This window comes from Dunckerocampus dactyliophorus, chromosome 3 (assembly GCF_027744805.1).
Source record: "Dunckerocampus dactyliophorus isolate RoL2022-P2 chromosome 3, RoL_Ddac_1.1, whole genome shotgun sequence".
Taxonomy (NCBI): domain Eukaryota; kingdom Metazoa; phylum Chordata; class Actinopteri; order Syngnathiformes; family Syngnathidae; genus Dunckerocampus; species Dunckerocampus dactyliophorus.
Window position 1 is genome coordinate 35,980,832 of NC_072821.1, and position 16,622 is coordinate 35,997,453.

The 16,622-nt window shown below is 44.7% G+C and overlaps 2 protein-coding genes across 2 annotated transcripts; one reads left to right on the forward strand and one right to left on the reverse strand.

The window, feature by feature from the left end:
* Window positions 1-334: 334 nt before the first annotated feature.
* Window positions 335-4,392, forward strand: LOC129178265 (zinc finger protein 287-like). Its single transcript, XM_054770319.1, has 2 exons — window positions 335-771; window positions 2,391-4,392. The coding sequence occupies exons 1-2, from the start codon at window positions 576-578 to the stop codon at window positions 3,365-3,367; spliced, it is 1,173 nt and encodes a 390-aa protein (XP_054626294.1). The 5' UTR covers window positions 335-575; the 3' UTR covers window positions 3,368-4,392.
* A 1,047-nt stretch (window positions 4,393-5,439) lies between these two features.
* LOC129178228 (zinc finger protein 260-like) lies at window positions 5,440-16,525 on the reverse strand. Its single transcript, XM_054770245.1, has 3 exons — window positions 16,291-16,525; window positions 8,592-8,849; window positions 5,440-6,913 (listed from the first exon to the last, which is right to left on the reverse strand). The coding sequence occupies exons 1-3, from the start codon at window positions 16,490-16,492 to the stop codon at window positions 5,802-5,804; spliced, it is 1,572 nt and encodes a 523-aa protein (XP_054626220.1). The 5' UTR covers window positions 16,493-16,525; the 3' UTR covers window positions 5,440-5,801.
* Window positions 16,526-16,622: the final 97 nt, after the last annotated feature.

Genomic DNA, 16,622 nt, shown 5'->3' on the forward strand with positions numbered 1-16,622 from the left:
AAAATATCAAAATGGCTTTTGCATCCTTTCGTTTTTCAGCATATGGCCCTCGGCGGAAAAAGTTTGACAGAAAAGCAGTAAACGGAGACAGTTCACAAGTTCATCGACCATGCTGTTCAATTATTTAAAAAACAACAACAGCCAATCATTGTAAATTAAAACTATCGTGTGTATGCAAAATGAGAGAGTCCGGGGAGCTTACATTTTCTAAAAGTGACCACAATCCCAGAATCAATGGGTCAAGCGTGTAATGACACCACCTCACCGCAGGGAGGCAGTAATGCTAGAATGTACGAGCTTGTGTCTCGTCTGCCGGAAATGGAAAAAGGGGTAAAGGAAAATAAGGCCGCAAGACGGTTCGGCTAAACAGTAATTACTGCTTTTGTTTTTTATTTAGTATACACTTTGCAGATTATGAAATAAAATACACATTATTAATTATCTCTGTCAGGATTAACTCGCCTGAGTGGAATTTGAAGCTTCTCAGGCTAGCTTAGCTTGCTGGACGCAGCAGAGATCAACACATTATTAAGCACAGATCGAGTGTGAGTGTAAAGTGTTGTGATTGTGTGAAAATGTGTAAAGTACGAATGCTGAGAGCGTTGGTGGATCAGCGACTAACTGCGGCTGTAGAAGAAATATTTGTAGTGTTGGAAAGAACGATAGCAGAGTACGAGGACGAACTTTCTCGAACAAAAGAGGAGAACGAGCGACAACGTCAACTGCTGGACGCTTTTTTCAAGCAGCCTCAAGTTTTTCTACCTACAGCAGGTTTGTTTCATTCTTTCCTTCACACGTTTACTAACTTTACATTGCATTGTTTTGGGAGAATGATGCACTTTTTGACATTGTTCATTAAAATGAGAGTTTCAGACACGCAACATTTGTAAGAGGTTGATGTGCCTCTCAGTTTGTAACAATGTGTATTAACTAGGGCTGTCAAGTGATTAAACACTTAAATCAAATTAATCACAGTTTTTCACTTAATTAGTCATGATTCATCACCATTAGCAACTATGTGTGAAATATGCCCATTTTTACTGTATTTTTTAAACCAAATCATAAATGACATTACACAATTACATAAATATTTTTATGTATTAACTCGTCAAGTTTTTATGCTGCCGATATCGATCATCCATGAGTGAAATCGGCCGATATACCGATCATGTACATTAAGTATAAATTTAAAAATGTACTATTTCCTGTATCAGGGGTCACCAACATTTTGAAAATGGCCAAGAGCTACTCATTTTTGTAACATTTATTTTCATAGCTTATTTCAACCCAAACAAAGCGAATATGCTTGTTTTACCAGAACATTGACAAAATGCTGGTATCCACAACTCACATTTTCTATCTCAGAATGCATTTCTTTCGAGTGTTCTCACATTATTTTAAACCTGAATGAAAAGCAGGTTTGCAGGTGCCTCATGCGGTCGTAGGGGGCTCCCTGGTACCACGTTGGGGACCCCTGGGCCGTATGATATGATAGGGGAGCCATAAAATTTAGACAAAAACATATTTGACTTACTTTTTCAAAATCACTGTTGAAACTTAGATGATCAGGCGCCTTCTTTAAGGAGACTTTGGATGCGCGAGCAGCTTGACGGCGCTCCAGCAGGAGTCAGGACCCCCAGGCAGTCCTCCACCGCCACCACCGACGGCCGGCCATCCAGTCCCACGAAGCCAACCACTTTTCGTCTTAGACATCCAAGTGCCACGCACACACGGGCGCATGTCCCGCGTTTTGGCTAATGATCCGCCGCCCGTCTGATGATCACATCGTGAGCCGCGAAAACTCATCACACCCTGCCAAGTGACCGCCCCCCAAATGCCGCACCAAACTAAAGCTTTTATAAAGCAGGTATCGGCATATGCCAATACCATGCTTTTTCACGGAAATTGGCCGATACTGATCGGTGGCCAATCGATCGGAGCACTCCTAGTATTAACAGCTCCAAATGAACTAGAGACTAGGACTAGAGATGTGTTTTGTGAATTGGGAGATACATATATGGTGTTGTAATTGCACTGCTGTTGGTGTGTTCAGGTCAGAATAAAGTTACAAAAGAGCGTCAGACTTTGTGTGACTGTGGGGGAACACTACACCGCCTGCTGTCATAACAAAGACGTATGGCTTGACATAATGAGCATGCGTTAGTTACGCTAAAAATGTTAACGTAAAGAATGAAATGAATTAGTTACCGCTGTTAACGCGCTATTTTTGACAGCCCTAGTATTAACATGTTTACACAAAGCTGGCACACTCACCAAAGCATTGTGTTGATATTTTACTTTACAATCAATACCATTGGTAGTTTCCTGGGTCATTTCACCACCTGATTCTGACCTACACAAGCATGTGCTTGTCTTATTGTGTCTTGAAGACATCAGCGAAGAAAATCTTCCCCCTGAGCAGCATGAGTGGAGCTTCAGTGTGGAGCAGCAGGAGCCACAGGCCCCCTACATCAAAGAGGAAGTGGAGGAGCCACAGGCCCCCTACATTAAAGAGGAAGTGGAGGAGCCACAGGCCCCCTACATTAAAGAGGAAGTGAAGGAGCCACAGCCCCCCCACATTAAAGAGGATGAGGTGGTGCTACAGCCCCCCTACATTAAAGAAGAAGAGGAGAATCACAGCATCAGTCAGGAGGGAAAGCATATTGAAGGACAGAAGGAGTTCCCAGTGATTGGTGTCCCTGTGAAGCATGACGATGATGAAGACAAAGGTGAAAGTGAGGAGAAGAGAGAGGTGGAGCCTCCAAGCAGCAGCTCAACTCAACACATGACAACAGAAGCTGATGGAGACCACTGTGGAGGATCACAAGCAGACAACCTCTTAACTCCACTATCAGATAGTGACGACACAACGTCCCACTCTCCTGACACTGATGATGAAGACTCTAAAGCTGATACGACATGTCACACTGACAACAAACACTTTAAATGCTCTCACTGTGACAAAACTTTTAAACACTGGCGTAGTCTGAAGAGTCATATGAACACGCACAAGGGAGAGAAACCATTTGTGTGCTCAGTTTGTGGTAAAAGATGCTCTCAGAAGATACATTTGACAGTACACACTAGAACACATACTGGAGAAAAACCTTTTGCTTGCCCAGTCTGTCACAAAAGATTCTCTCGGCAGGATTGCCTGAAAAGACACACAAGAATACACACCAGAGAAAAAACATATTCTTGTTCAATCTGCAGCAGGGGTTTTCATGGACGTTCAGCATTGGTTAAACACACAAGGCTACACACTTCGAAGAAAGTGTTGAGTTGCAGTGTGTGTGGCGAAAGATTCTTATATAAGTATCAACTGAACAATCACAAGTGTGCTGCTGAGAACAGCAGCAATAAATGAAGCTGCAGGACTTGAAATAAAAATATGACATCGTTTAGACCTTTATCTAACCAGGCTAAAACTCCTGGAGATTAAAATTCTCTTTTACAATGGTAACCTGGGCCAAGTGGCAAGTGTCAGTATGCTTCCACCATTTAAATGCAATAAAAATGATTTGATGGTACATGCTGAAAGTACTGTGTATTATTTCAAAGTAGTTGCTCGAAAAGTTCTTTCTGTAAAATGATTCACTCCACCCCTGTGTTTGGAGTCACAATTTTATGAGAAATTGGTCAAAATATTAAGAAAAAAAAGCCACTATTTAACGAGAATAAACTTGTAATATTATGATGTAAAAATAATGTAATTTTAGTAGCATAGATTTGAAATATTAAAGAAAAAAAATATTTTGGAAAGTCGCAATATTACGAGAAACAAACAAAACAAAATAAAGTTGGAAAATTAGGTTGGCAAAAAAGTTATAATGAGAATAAAGTCATAATATTACAATATATACTGTACATTGACCCCATCCAAACCCCATCAGAAACTCAGGAAACCCATGCGCTCCTGAACGTGGACAAAACAAGAAAGTCATATCGTGACAAGAAAAGAAGTTGCAATTTTACGAAAATAAACTTGTAATAGTATGAGAAAAATGTCATTTTAGCAGCGTAAAGTTTAAACATTTGTTAAGTTGTACTATAATGAGAAACAAACAAAACAAACTCAAGTTGTAAGTTAGTATGAGGGAAAAGTTATAATATGGGAATAAAGTCAAAATATGGTAAGAAAATTGACAAGAAGAAAGTTGAAATATTTGGAGAATTAAAAAAAACAGCAGAAATACAAAAAAAACAGCTGTAATTTTCTGAGAATAAAGTCAAAATATTGATGTTAAAAAATGTTTTAAAAGGGAAAAAGGTTGGAATTTTGTGAAAATAAATTTTAGTAACATGCAATTTAAAGAAAAAGGCATTTTTAAAAGTTGGTAATATGGGAAACAACACAAAATAATGTAATTCTTGGAAAATTAGTTTGGGGAAAAAGTCCAAATATTATGGGAATAAAGTCATAATATTAGAAGTCAATATATATGACTATATATATGACTATATATATGACTATATATATATATATATATATATATATATATATATATATATATATATATATATATATAGTTAAAAAAAAGTTAAAACAACAAATGTGAAAAAAAAATGACAAAGATGAGGTGCACCTTTTTCTGAAATAAATAACTTCTTAGCATATCTACATGTGTTGCTTTACAAAATATCGAAGTGGCAAAGTTGCATCCTTTCATTTTTCACTGTGGCCCACGCTGGAAAAAGTTTGGACAACCCTGCCTTATATTTTTTCTATTGTATTGTACTTTATTCATACTGTATTTCGCTTCATATATAATATGTACAACCAAGCAATTTCCCATGTGGATCAATAAATTCTTAGTGAAACAAATTTGAAGTCTCACCAGGCATTTTAAATTGTTCCTGTTCTTACATACCTGGCCTGCAACACGTTGGGCCCCCTCATCTGAAACGATTTTTGTCAAGATAGAGGTGGAAACTGGTTCCGGAGCGCTCCTACTCTGCAGGACAGCCACGGACCCACGAGCAATCCCGCTTCTGACACCACATTGTTACCAAACATTGATCTCAGCACCGGTGGAAAGAAGGAAGAAAACTGCTCAAAGACAAATCTGTCTTTTGTCAAATTCATTCTGCAGAAGAAGACGGTTGATGCAAACTCATGGCAGACTGATAGATGTGTCCTGCTAGGGAAAGGAACAGAGGAATACGTAAACTTTATCTGGGAAAAGGAGGGGTGTAAATTTTGTTAAGAGTCCGTAGACATGGGATTGATTTTTGTTTTGGAGGTAAGGCTTCTAGCCTTGGAGTGTTAATCATACTACAGCAGTTACATCCTGTAGCACGCTAGTGTAAGACACGTTTATACTAGCAGACCCATTCATCCATCCATCTCCATCCGCTTATCTGAGGTCGGCTCGCGGGGGCAGCAGCCCAAGCAGGAAAGTTCAGACTTCCCTCTCTCCCGCCACTTCATCCAGCTCCTCGCAGCGGATCCGGAGGCATTCCCAAGCCAGTTGAGAGACAGTAGTCTCTCCAACGTGTCCTGGGTCTTCCCTGAGGCCTCCTACTAAACTAGCAGACGTACATATATGTGTATGTTAGAGCATAAACTATGACTAGTACTAAAATCAAATGACCTACAGGTAAAATATACAATTGCCATGACACCCTGGCCGCACAGTTCCGTAGGGGTTGATACCAAAAAGTAAAAACACACAAAAAGAGGGAAACATTAAAAAAACACAAAAAAGGACTGTAAAGAACACAGTGCTGATACGACCAACTGCCACTCAAGCGATCGTGCATCAACAAATTCTTAACAGTTTATTTCAAATCGTACAGCTTCATTTACTGCTGCTGTTGTCAGCAGCACACTTGTGATTGTTAAGCTGGTACTTATAAGAGAATCTTTCACCACACACACTGCAACTCAACACTTTCTCACCAGTGTGTATTCTCATGTGTCTTACAAATGTCGATCGTTGACAAAAGCTTTTGCTGCAGACTGAACAGGAATATGGTTTCTCTCCGGTGTGCGTTCTTGTATGTGCTTGCAAATTCGCCTTAACAGAGAATGTTTTACCACAGATTGAACAGGAGTATGGTTTCTCTCCTGTGTGCCGTCTCATGTGTTTTAAAAGGTTTGTTCGGTCACAAAAGCTTTTGTCGCAGATTGAACAGGAATATGTTTTTTCTCCAGTGTGTACTGTCATGTGCATTTTCAAACACTGAATTTGTACAAAACTTCTACCACACACTGAACAGGAAAAGGGTTTCTCTCCAGTGTGTATTCTTGTGTGTATTTTCAAATTTGCCTTTCGAGAGAACGTGTGCCCACAAACTGAGCACATGAATGGTTTTTCTCCTGTGTGGACCCTCACGTGTCTTTTCAGATGACTACGGCAATTAAATGTTTTGCCACAGTGAGAACATTTAAAGCGTGTGTTGTCAGTGTGACATGTCATATCAGCTTTAGAGTCTTCATCATCAGTGTCAGGAGAGTGTGACGTTGTGTCGTCACTATCTGATAGTGGAGCTAAGAGGTTGTCTGCTTGTGATCCTCCACAGTGGTCTCCATCAGCTTCTGTTGTCATGTGTTGAGTTGAGCTGCTGCTCGGAGGCTCCGCCTCTCTCTTCTCCTCACTTGGACTGTGGTGAAGCTGTGAGGATTCAAGTGGTTTGGCTTCATGATCTTCAGTTTTCACAAAGATACCAGTTAGTTGCAACTTGGTGAGATCAGCCTCCTCTTGCCCAAGAAGATGCTCTTCCTCCTGAGTGATCCAGAGTTCTTCTTCTTCTTCTTTAACGCGGAGCGCCTCTGGCTCCTCCAATTCAAAGTGGGGGTCCTCTGGCTCCTCCTTCTCCTCTTTAACATGCGGGGGCCGCTTCAAAATGAAGCTCCCTCCATGCGGCTGAGGAGGATGTTCTTCTTGACAACCAATCAGCTGTTGGACGCCTGCAGGAGAAGTAGGAATTCATGTGAAATATTTAACACGGTGACGTCTCAAAAGCCATGTATTGGTCTTTTTTTGTACAAAGGATTTCTGCCTTGGCTCTTGTGGTTATGGTTTCAGGACACCAAGTTTAGGATGGTGTTGACTTGTCCTCAAGCTGATCAGAAGGTTGCTTCTCAAGCGGGACAAAAACGAGCTTTTAAATATGCGTGGGCAAGATACCTGCCTCGTATCATTGATGCATTTATACACGCATGTTTCATTCAAGAGTTGTAATCTTAATGCGCTAAAAAAACGTATACGCGCTTTTATCTTGAAGTGATGTTTAGAGGAAGTGTTGTTGCGCAGCTGACACGCTTTTTTTTTAACGTTCAACGTACCTACAGTAGAACCTCGGTTAGCGCACGGCAGGCGTGTCTAAACTTTTGCAGTGAGGGCCACAGTGAAAAATGAAAGGATGCGACTTTGCCACTTAGATATTTTGTGAAGATGCTAAGAAGTTATGTGTGTGTGTGTGTGTGTGTGTGTGTGTGTGTATATATATATATATATATATATATATATATACTATATTTCAAGAAAAAAACTGTATCTCAGCTTTGTCATATACACTGTAAGTGAAAATGCATATTATTAATCAACTTCACTCTTTGCTTTTTCCCCAATTTTTTTTTTCAAAATATTAAAATTTTCTTCTGAAATAATCTTCATAAATAAAATATTCTGGCTTTATGACTACATTTTGACATTATTCCCATAACCTTTTTCCAAAACCCAATTTTCCAAAATGTATAACTTTATTTTGTTTTGTTTCTCATATTACACCTTTTGAAAATATAATGTATTTTTCTTTACCATTTCAACACTATGCTACTAAAAGGAATTATTTATTACTAAATTTTTTTTCTTTGTTTATTCTCGTAAAAAAAAATTCTCATTAGAACATTTCTTAACATTTTCCCATTATTCAAAATTTTTTCATGTAATTTTTCTTCTCTTAGTTATAACTTTGCCATAATATTTGGACTTTATTCTTGTAACTTTTTCAGCAACATAATGTTAAAAAAATGACAACTTTATTTGTTGTTTTTTTTTATTTCTCATAATATTACTACTTTAAAAAATAACATATTTTGTCTTTAATATTTCAAGTTTGTCACTAAAATGAAGTGATTTTTCCTTTACCAAGTTATTCTCATAAAATTACGACTTTTTCTCATTAGATGACTATATTTTTCACTTAATATTTGACTTTATTCTTGTAAAATTACTGCTAATTTTAACATTTTTACAGTTGATGGCTTTTTTCGTGTTAAATTATAGTTCTAGAATGTACCGCCAACGGCCAATTAAAAAAAAAAAAAAACAACGAATGCCCCCCCCATTCTTTGAACATCCCTGGCATACGCCATGGTTAGCGCGTTTTTCGATTTACGTTAAAAATATATACACTAAAATTTTGCATTTGAATTGCTTTCTGTATGTAAAGCTATAAAGATGTGTTTTGTGTTAACATTTTTTGGCTTTCTGGAACGGATTAATTGGATTCACATGATTTCTTATGGGAAAAATGGATTTGGTTTGCGTACGTTTCGGTTAGAGCCGGCCGGACCTTCTGGAGTGGATCAATGACGCTAAATAAGGTTCCACTGCATTGGACTGTTGGGCTGTTTTGCTCACTTGGACTGTGATGAAGCTGTGAGGTCTCAGGTGGTTTGTCTTCATGGTCTTCAGTCTTCACAGAGACAATGGTCTGTTGCAACAGTCCGTGGCAATCATCCTCCTGCCCCAGAAGGCGCTCTCCCTCCTGAACAAACCAGCGTTCCTTGTCTTCCTCTTTAACGCTGGGGGGCTGTGGATCCTCCTGCTTCAAAGTGGAGCGCCCCCCCTGCGGCCGAGGGGGAAGTTCTTCTTGAAGAACAAACAGCTGCCGGACATCTGTAGGACACAAAAGATTTCCATCTTAAAAAAACTTGGGTTAAATTTACAATAACCAGTCAAAAAAAACTGTGATACATGAAAAATATTTGAATGAAATAAATATTTCAAATCAAATCTAATCAAATCAAAAATAGGACGCAAAGGATGCAACTTTGGTATTTTGTAAAGCAACACATGTTGATATGCTAAGAAGTTTTATGTATTCAAGAAAAACCTGCATCTCAGCTTTGTCATATATGTGAAAAAGCATGTTCTTATCGTAGTATTATGGCTTCATTCCTGCAATATTTTGACTTTATTCCCATAATATTACAACTATTTCCCCAAGCTAATTGTTGAAAAATTACAACTTTATTTTGTTTTCTTTATTTCTCAAAATATTACAACTTATAACATTTTAAATATAAATAACATATTTTTAAATATATTTAAACTCTACAATACTAAAATGACATTATTTTTCCACATAATATTACCAGTTTATTCACGTGAAATATTTTATATTTTAATATATTTTTTCTCATTAGAATACAACTTTTTTTCTCATAATATTTAGTCTTTGTTCTCGGAAATTTTCAGCAGTTTTTTTTTCCCATTTCTGCTGGGGGTTTTTTCTTTTTATTTCCAGCTATTTTGTCTTTCTTCTTAGATTTTCTTAAAAATTACAACTTTATTCCCATAATATAACTTTTTCCCAAACTTTTTTTCAAAAAGCTACAACATTGTTTTGTTTGTTTCTCACAATATTATGACTTAAAAAAAAATGTTTTTTCTTTAATATTTAAACTTTATGCTCCTAAAATGACATTATTTTTTCTCATATTATGAGTTTATTCTCGTAAAATTGAAAAATTTTCCCCCCTCTTTAGAATAAGTTTCTTTTATTTTGACTTTATTCTAAAATTACAACAGTTTTTTCCTCATTCCTGCTTTTCCCCCTTATTTTCCAACTTTCTTCTTGTAAATTTTCTTCTCATAATATTTTAACTTAATTCCAGTAATATAAGTTTTTGCCAACCTAATTTTCCAAAAAGGACAAACTAATTTGTTTTGTTTGTTTCGCATATTACAACTTTAAAAAATGTCTTTCTTTAATATTTCAATTTTGTGTTACTATAATGACATAATTTTTCTTCATACAAGTTTTTTTCTCATAATATTATCACTTTATTCCCATAAATTATAACTTTTCCTAACCTAATTTTCCAAAAATTACAATCTTACTTTGTTTCTCATATTATTGTAACAATAGGAATTGTTATTGTTGTTTGTGTTTGACACGGACGTGTAAAAAATGACGGACCAAAGTTCAGAGTGCACGCCTGGAGATGGACGTATGTGTGCAGGTTGATTGACGGTGCTAAAGACCCAGTGAGCAAGGGTAATGCTCGAACGTCCAGTTTGTGCAGTCATGAGACAGACCAAACTGACACAATTATGACTTTAAAAAAAGTCTAATTTTTTATAGTTCAACTTTATGCTACTAAAATGACGTTAGTTTTCCTCATTATATTACGTTATTCTAAACTAAATTTAAAATTACGACTTTTTCTCGTTAATTACAATTTTTCTCTCTTAACATGTTGACTTTAGTCTTGTAAAACGCCTGTTTTCTTGTTGCAGTTTTTTCACAATGCAAACGGCCACCGGGCCGCACTGTGGACACCCTGGCGTTAAATGTATTGAAATTATAAGGCATCTTTGAGTAAACGTCAAGTATCGAGTATTTCATTGTGTCTTGGTTTTCAGTCGTGAAAATATTGTAATATCTGTGACTTGTGTTCCTGGGCCTTTAAGGGGCGGGGCTTGGAAAGTGGCGGTGCGACGTCACGAGCGAGAGGTGGGGGTGTTGAGAAGTGTGGGGGAAAGTTGGAGTTGTTGTGGATGTTGGCGTGGGTTGTGGCCTACAGCAGCCCTGGTGTGAATGTGAACTGTTGCAAAGTTCTCCGCTGTGAATAAAGCGATTGAAGTGCATCGGCGACGTGAGTCTCTCCTTCCCCACAACCAGGGGCATTACATTGGTGTCAGAAGTTTCGGTTTCAACCCCGCTGCACGACCGCTGTTGTGGGGGGAGCATGCCCAGTGAGTTCGGCGCTCGACCGAAGGTGAAGGAGGGAGCTGACCAGTGCGTGATTGAAATGCCTGGTGAGTTCGGCGCTCGACCGACGGTGAAAGAGGAAGACGGCGAGTGTGTAATAAGCATGCATGAGACAAAGTTCGCGGAGCACGGACTCCATGACTCCGGCGTTTCCCGCCAAAATGAGAGCGCGGCGGCCATGTTGGAGCTGCGTCAAGACACGGGGAGGAACAAACATGGCGGCGCCCATCAGCACATGTGGGACCTTATGAAAGCACTGAAATTCTCTGGCAAAGGGAGCTGGGAAGCCTATAAGGCACAGTTTGAGCTTGTGGCTGATGCAGCAGGCTGGACTGAGAGGTTGAAGGCGGTGCTGCTGGCATTATCGTTGACAGATGACGCTGCGTCCTGCTTACTGCTGCTGGGCCCGGAAGAGAGGCTTAATTATTGCACGCTAGTGGGCGCACTGCACAGGCGTTTCGGGGTGTGTAATGTTAAAGACACCACACGCTGTGAATTCAAGCACCGTGAGCGTCAGCCACGTGAGCAGCTTCGTTGCCTCGCCCATGACATCGAGGCCCTGGGTCGGCGCGCATATGCAGGGATGCCGGGCTCAATCCAGAGCGAGCTGATTCGTGACCAGTTCGTCCAAGCACTGAGACCAGACGAGCTGCGCCTGCATGTCCAGCTCGCCCACCCCACCACTCTGGATGAGGCCCTTGCGCTCGCCATGGAGAGGGAGATTGCAGCCAAGGGGGCGCTGCAGACGCCGTCCCACCCTGTTTCGGCTGCGATAGTGGCAGAAGGGATGGAGAAAAGGCCGCCGTGGGTGGAGGAACTGGTCTGTGCAGTAATGGCCCGTTCAGCCCAGCGTGAGGAAGGGGGTGACCGACGCACGCGCCCCATGACCTGCTGGGGGTGTGGTCAACCAGGTCACCTGCTGCGCCGCTGCCCCAAGTTGAAAGACGCGTGGGGAAACGGGAAGGGGCCCGTGTAGCCCGGATGGCACGGGCCCTTTCAGTGGTCAACCGGGAACTTCCGCCTGCAGACGCGGGGGTTGCGTGCAGGGACCAGCACACTGACGATACAGCTGTTGTGGCTGTGGGCTGGACGGAGGTGGGAGACCCCTGTCATGTCTGTGTGCAGATTGGAGATGTTGCCTGCACGGCCCTGGTGGATACTGGTTCTTCGGCCACGATAGTAAGGTCTGACATCGTTCCAGTGGGAACTGTTATAGAGCCAACCTTGACAAGGCTGAGAACAGTGACCGGGGAGACAGCCCAGATGAAAGGAAAAGGGAAGTTCAAGTTTGTCCTAGGGGGTCTCTCTAAGTCCTTTGTGGCCTGGGTGGCAGATGTGTGCGACTCATGCATATTAGGCCGGGACTTCCTGAAGGCTGCAAGTTGTGTGGTGGACCTGGGAGCTGCAGTGATTATCCTGCCAGGGGGTCAGCGTGTGAAGCTTATCAGCCCCACTCAACGGACTGCAGCAGCGTCCATTGACACCGCGGTTGCAGACATCGCGGTGCACAGTGAGACCCCATCTGATCCGCACAGGTGGGCGGTGTTATCGTTACCAGAGCAGCCGTCGTTGACAGGGGCAGAGTCCGCTCGCCTGAAGAGGTTCCGTCCCCAGAGGGGGGCGACACCAGAGCAGCCGTCGTTGACAGGGGCAGAGTCCGCTCGCCTGAAGAGGTCCCGTCCCCACAGGGGGGCGACAACAGAGCAGCCGTCGTTGACAGGGGCAGAGTCCGCTCGCCTGAAGAGGTCCCGTCGCCAGAGGGGGGCGACACCACAGCAGCTGGCGAGTAGACGGGTAGAGTTTGGTAGCCCTGAGAGGCTTGGTCCAAAGTGGGGGGCAGTGCCACCCAGCCTGCCTACTGTGGAGGACCGGATGGAGCCAATCCGATCCATCTGGGAAAAGAACTGCACTGGCCTAGATGCTGGTCAGCAAGAGCAGTTGTGGCGAGTGCTGTGGGACTTTAAAGACATTTTTGCCCTCAATGAAAATGAGGTGGGCCTCACGCATCTTGTTGAACACCATATCGACACTGGGGACGCACGTCCAGTGAAGGTGCGGCCTCGTCGCCTGCCCATGGTCCGGCAGGAGGCGGCTGATAAAGAGATCCAGGCCATGCTTGAGGCGGGGATCATCGAGCCCTCTGACAGTCCGTGGGCGTCAGGCGTTGTGATGGTCCCCAGGAAGAACAGCTCTCGGCCGCGGTTCTGTGTGGACTACAGACCGCTGAATAAGGTCACGAGGAAGGACTGTTACCCGCTTCCTCGGGTTGATGAGACGTTGGACCTGGTGTTGGGGTCCGCGTGGTTCTCATCGCTCGACCTGCGCAGTGGATACTGGCAGGTCCCCCTCACCCCTGAGTCAAGACCAAAGACCGCGTTCTGCACCACCAGGGGGCACTGGCAATTCAAGGTCATGAGTTTCGGACTTTGCAATGCACCAGGGACTTTTGAGCGGCTGATGGACACTGTGCTTGCAAATATTCCCAGGCAGCAGTGTTTAGTGTACCTGGACGATGTCCTCGTCCATGGGAGGTCCTTCCAGGCCGCACTAGATTCCCTGAGGCTAGTGTTGGGGAGGATTGCGGCGGCTGGACTGAAGCTGCATCCTGAGAAGTGCCATTTTATGCGGCGAGAGGTGGCGTTCCTGGGCCACAAGGTGGATGCGAGTGGTATCAGCACACTGGAGGAGAAAGTCAGCGCCATCAGAGACTGGCCGGCCCCGAGAGACCAAAAGCAGCTCAAGAGTTTCTTGGGCCTAGCTTCATATTACCGGAGGTTCGTGAAGGGATTTTCCTGCATCGGTGCACCCTTGTTTCGCCTCCTCCAGAACGGCCAGGCCTTCGCATGGACGCCAGACTGTCAGGAGGCGTTTTCCAACCTCAAGAGGGCCCTCACGAACGCTCCTGTCCTCACCGCTCCAGACCCAGCTTTGCCCTTTGTGCTGGACACGGACGCTAGCAATGTCGGCATGGGGGCGGTGTTATCGCAGGTGGGGCCAGAAGGTGAACAGGTGGTAGCCTACTTCAGCCGAACATTCAATAAAAGTGAGCGACGCTACTGTGTGACCAGGCGTGAACTGTTGGCTGTTGTGCTGGCTGCACGCCACTTTAAGTACTACCTCTGTGGCGTGCCCTTCACCATTAGAACTGATCATGCAGCACTCCAGTGGTTGATGACCTTCCGAGAACCGGAAGGCCAGGTGGCGCGATGGTTAGAGGAGCTGCAATCCTTCCACTTCAGTGTGATCCATAGAGCAGGTACTCGGCATGCTAACGCTGACGGCCTTTCCCGGCGGCCGTGTGCTGTGGACGGCTGCAGCTACTGCGACCGGCGCGACGCCAGAGAAAAGGAGCTGTGCGGTGATGAAACAGCTGGTGGACCGTCATGCTGCACGCTGGAGGCAGTGGATGCTGCAGAGTGGGCGGTCAAGCAGGAAGAGGACGCCGATCTCAAACCGGTGCGACAGTGGGTCCAGAGTGGCAGGAGGCCAACTTGGGAGAGCGCGATGGGACTGTCGGTTGGCACAAAGGGCCTGTGGAGCAAGTTTGCAGTGCTGCGCATCAAGGATGGCGTGTTGCAGCGTGCTTGGAAGGAGCCAGCGACTGGGGAAGAGAGGTGGCAGGTGGTGGTGCCTGTAGCTCTCAGGGAGGCGGTGCTGAGAGCATGTCATGGAGGCACCGGGTCAGGCCATTTCGGGAGCACAAAGACCCTCAGACGGCTGCGCCAGGGATTCTACTGGGGTCAGCACCGACGAGATGTGGAGGACTTCTGCCGGCGCTGTGACCAGTGTGCAGCGTACAAGGGGCCCCAGGACCAGTCGCACGCACCACTCCAGCAGCAAGGGGTCGGGGCGCCTATGGAGAGGGTAGCCGTGGACATTATGGGGCCTTTTCCTGAAACGGACAGAGGGAACAAGTATGTGCTGTGTGCAATGGACTACTTCACTAAATGGCCGGAAGCATATGCGCTGCCAGATCAGGAAGCAGAGTCTGTGGCAGATGCGCTCCTGGAAGGCATGTTTAGTCGGTTTGGCACTGCGGACATCCTCCACAGTGACCAGGGCAGGAATTTCGAGTCCAGAGTGTTCGCTGCCCTGTGTGAGCGTCTGGATATGCAAAAGACTCGCACCACGCCCCTGCACCCGCAAAGTGATGGCCTAGTGGAGCGGTTTAATCGCACTATGCAGCAGCAGCTGGCCATCCTCACCTCTAACCATCAGCGTGACTGGGACCGGCACATTCCTTTAGTGTTGATGGCCTACCGTTCAGCAGTCCAGAGTTCCACAAGCTGTACTCCTGCCCTGTTGATGTTGGGCCGGGAGATCCGGACACCGGCGGAGTTGGCGTTTGGGAGGCCACCAGGCAGTGCAGAGGACCGGCCGGGACTGGAGTATGCCCGGAAGTTGCAGGATCGGCTGGAAGCGGCGCATGCCTTTGCTCGAGGTCAGCTAGAGAAGGCTGGTATGAGGCAGAAGAGGAACCATGATGTGCGCAGCAAGGGGCGTGACTTTCAGCCGGGTGAGCTGGTTTGGGTTTTCACGCCCAAACGGAAAAAAGGACGTTGCCCTAAATTAGACAGTCATTGGGATGGACCGTGCAGGGTGCTAGAGCGGGTGGGGGAAGTAGTCTACAGAGTTGCAGTTCCCCCTAGAGGCAGAAGAGTTGCCCTGCACCGGGACCGGTTGGCAACTTACAGGGGCCGGGATGTTCCCCAGTTCGAGGCAGAGCCTGCTTCACCAGCTGGCTTGGGACGTGGGGTGGACTCAAGTTCACCGGGTCCCACCACAGTTGTTCTTGTTCAGCCGCTGGCGCCAAGGGGAGGCGCACAGGAGTCAAGCCAGGGCCGGCCACACAGACAGAGGCGGAGGCCGCCAAGGTTTGGGGATTTTGTTGTTGACCCCTCGGGGCGAGGGGCTTATTAGAGAGGGGGGCAGTGTAATATCTGTGACTTGTGTTCCTGGGCCTTTAAGGGGCGGGGCTTGGAAAGTGGCGGTGCGACGTCACGAGCGAGAGGTGGGGGTGTTGAGAAGTGTGGGGGAAAGTTGGAGTTGTTGTGGATGTTGGCGTGGGTTGTGGCCTACAGCAGCCCTGGTGTGAATGTGAACTGTTGCAAAGTTCTCCGCTGTGAATAAAGCGATTGAAGTGCATCGGCGACGTGAGTCTCTCCTTCCCCACAACCAGGGGCATTACAATATGGTCACCCAAGTACACATCGGCCGCCATCTTGCATTACAGTATGTGGAGTACTGCTTAACATTAAAACTCGTTCATGCAGTCTCCTTGACTCCTTAAATTAACCATACTAATAGTGTTAAAGGATTAAATACAACATGTAAACATACCTTGAATGTGTGGCACAATGTCGGTCGTGCAAACCTCCAGTCGTTGCCGCTCGTTGTCCTCCCTTGTTCTAGAAAGCTTTTCCTCGCCCGACGCCATCGTTCGTTCCAACACCTCAGAAAAGTCGTCAGTAGTCGTAATGTGTCTCTCCTTTATCAACTCTTTCGATGGTTTGAATCCATTACATTTTGACGCCTTCGTCATCTACCTTGCGTCGTCGTCTGCGTTAACTTCCGCCTTCTTCTTCTTCTATTTTATTGGCCGTTGGCAAACCAGCTATTGGGTGCCTTACCGCCACAGTGCCTTGCCTGAGAATCAGGAGGAAACCGGAGCT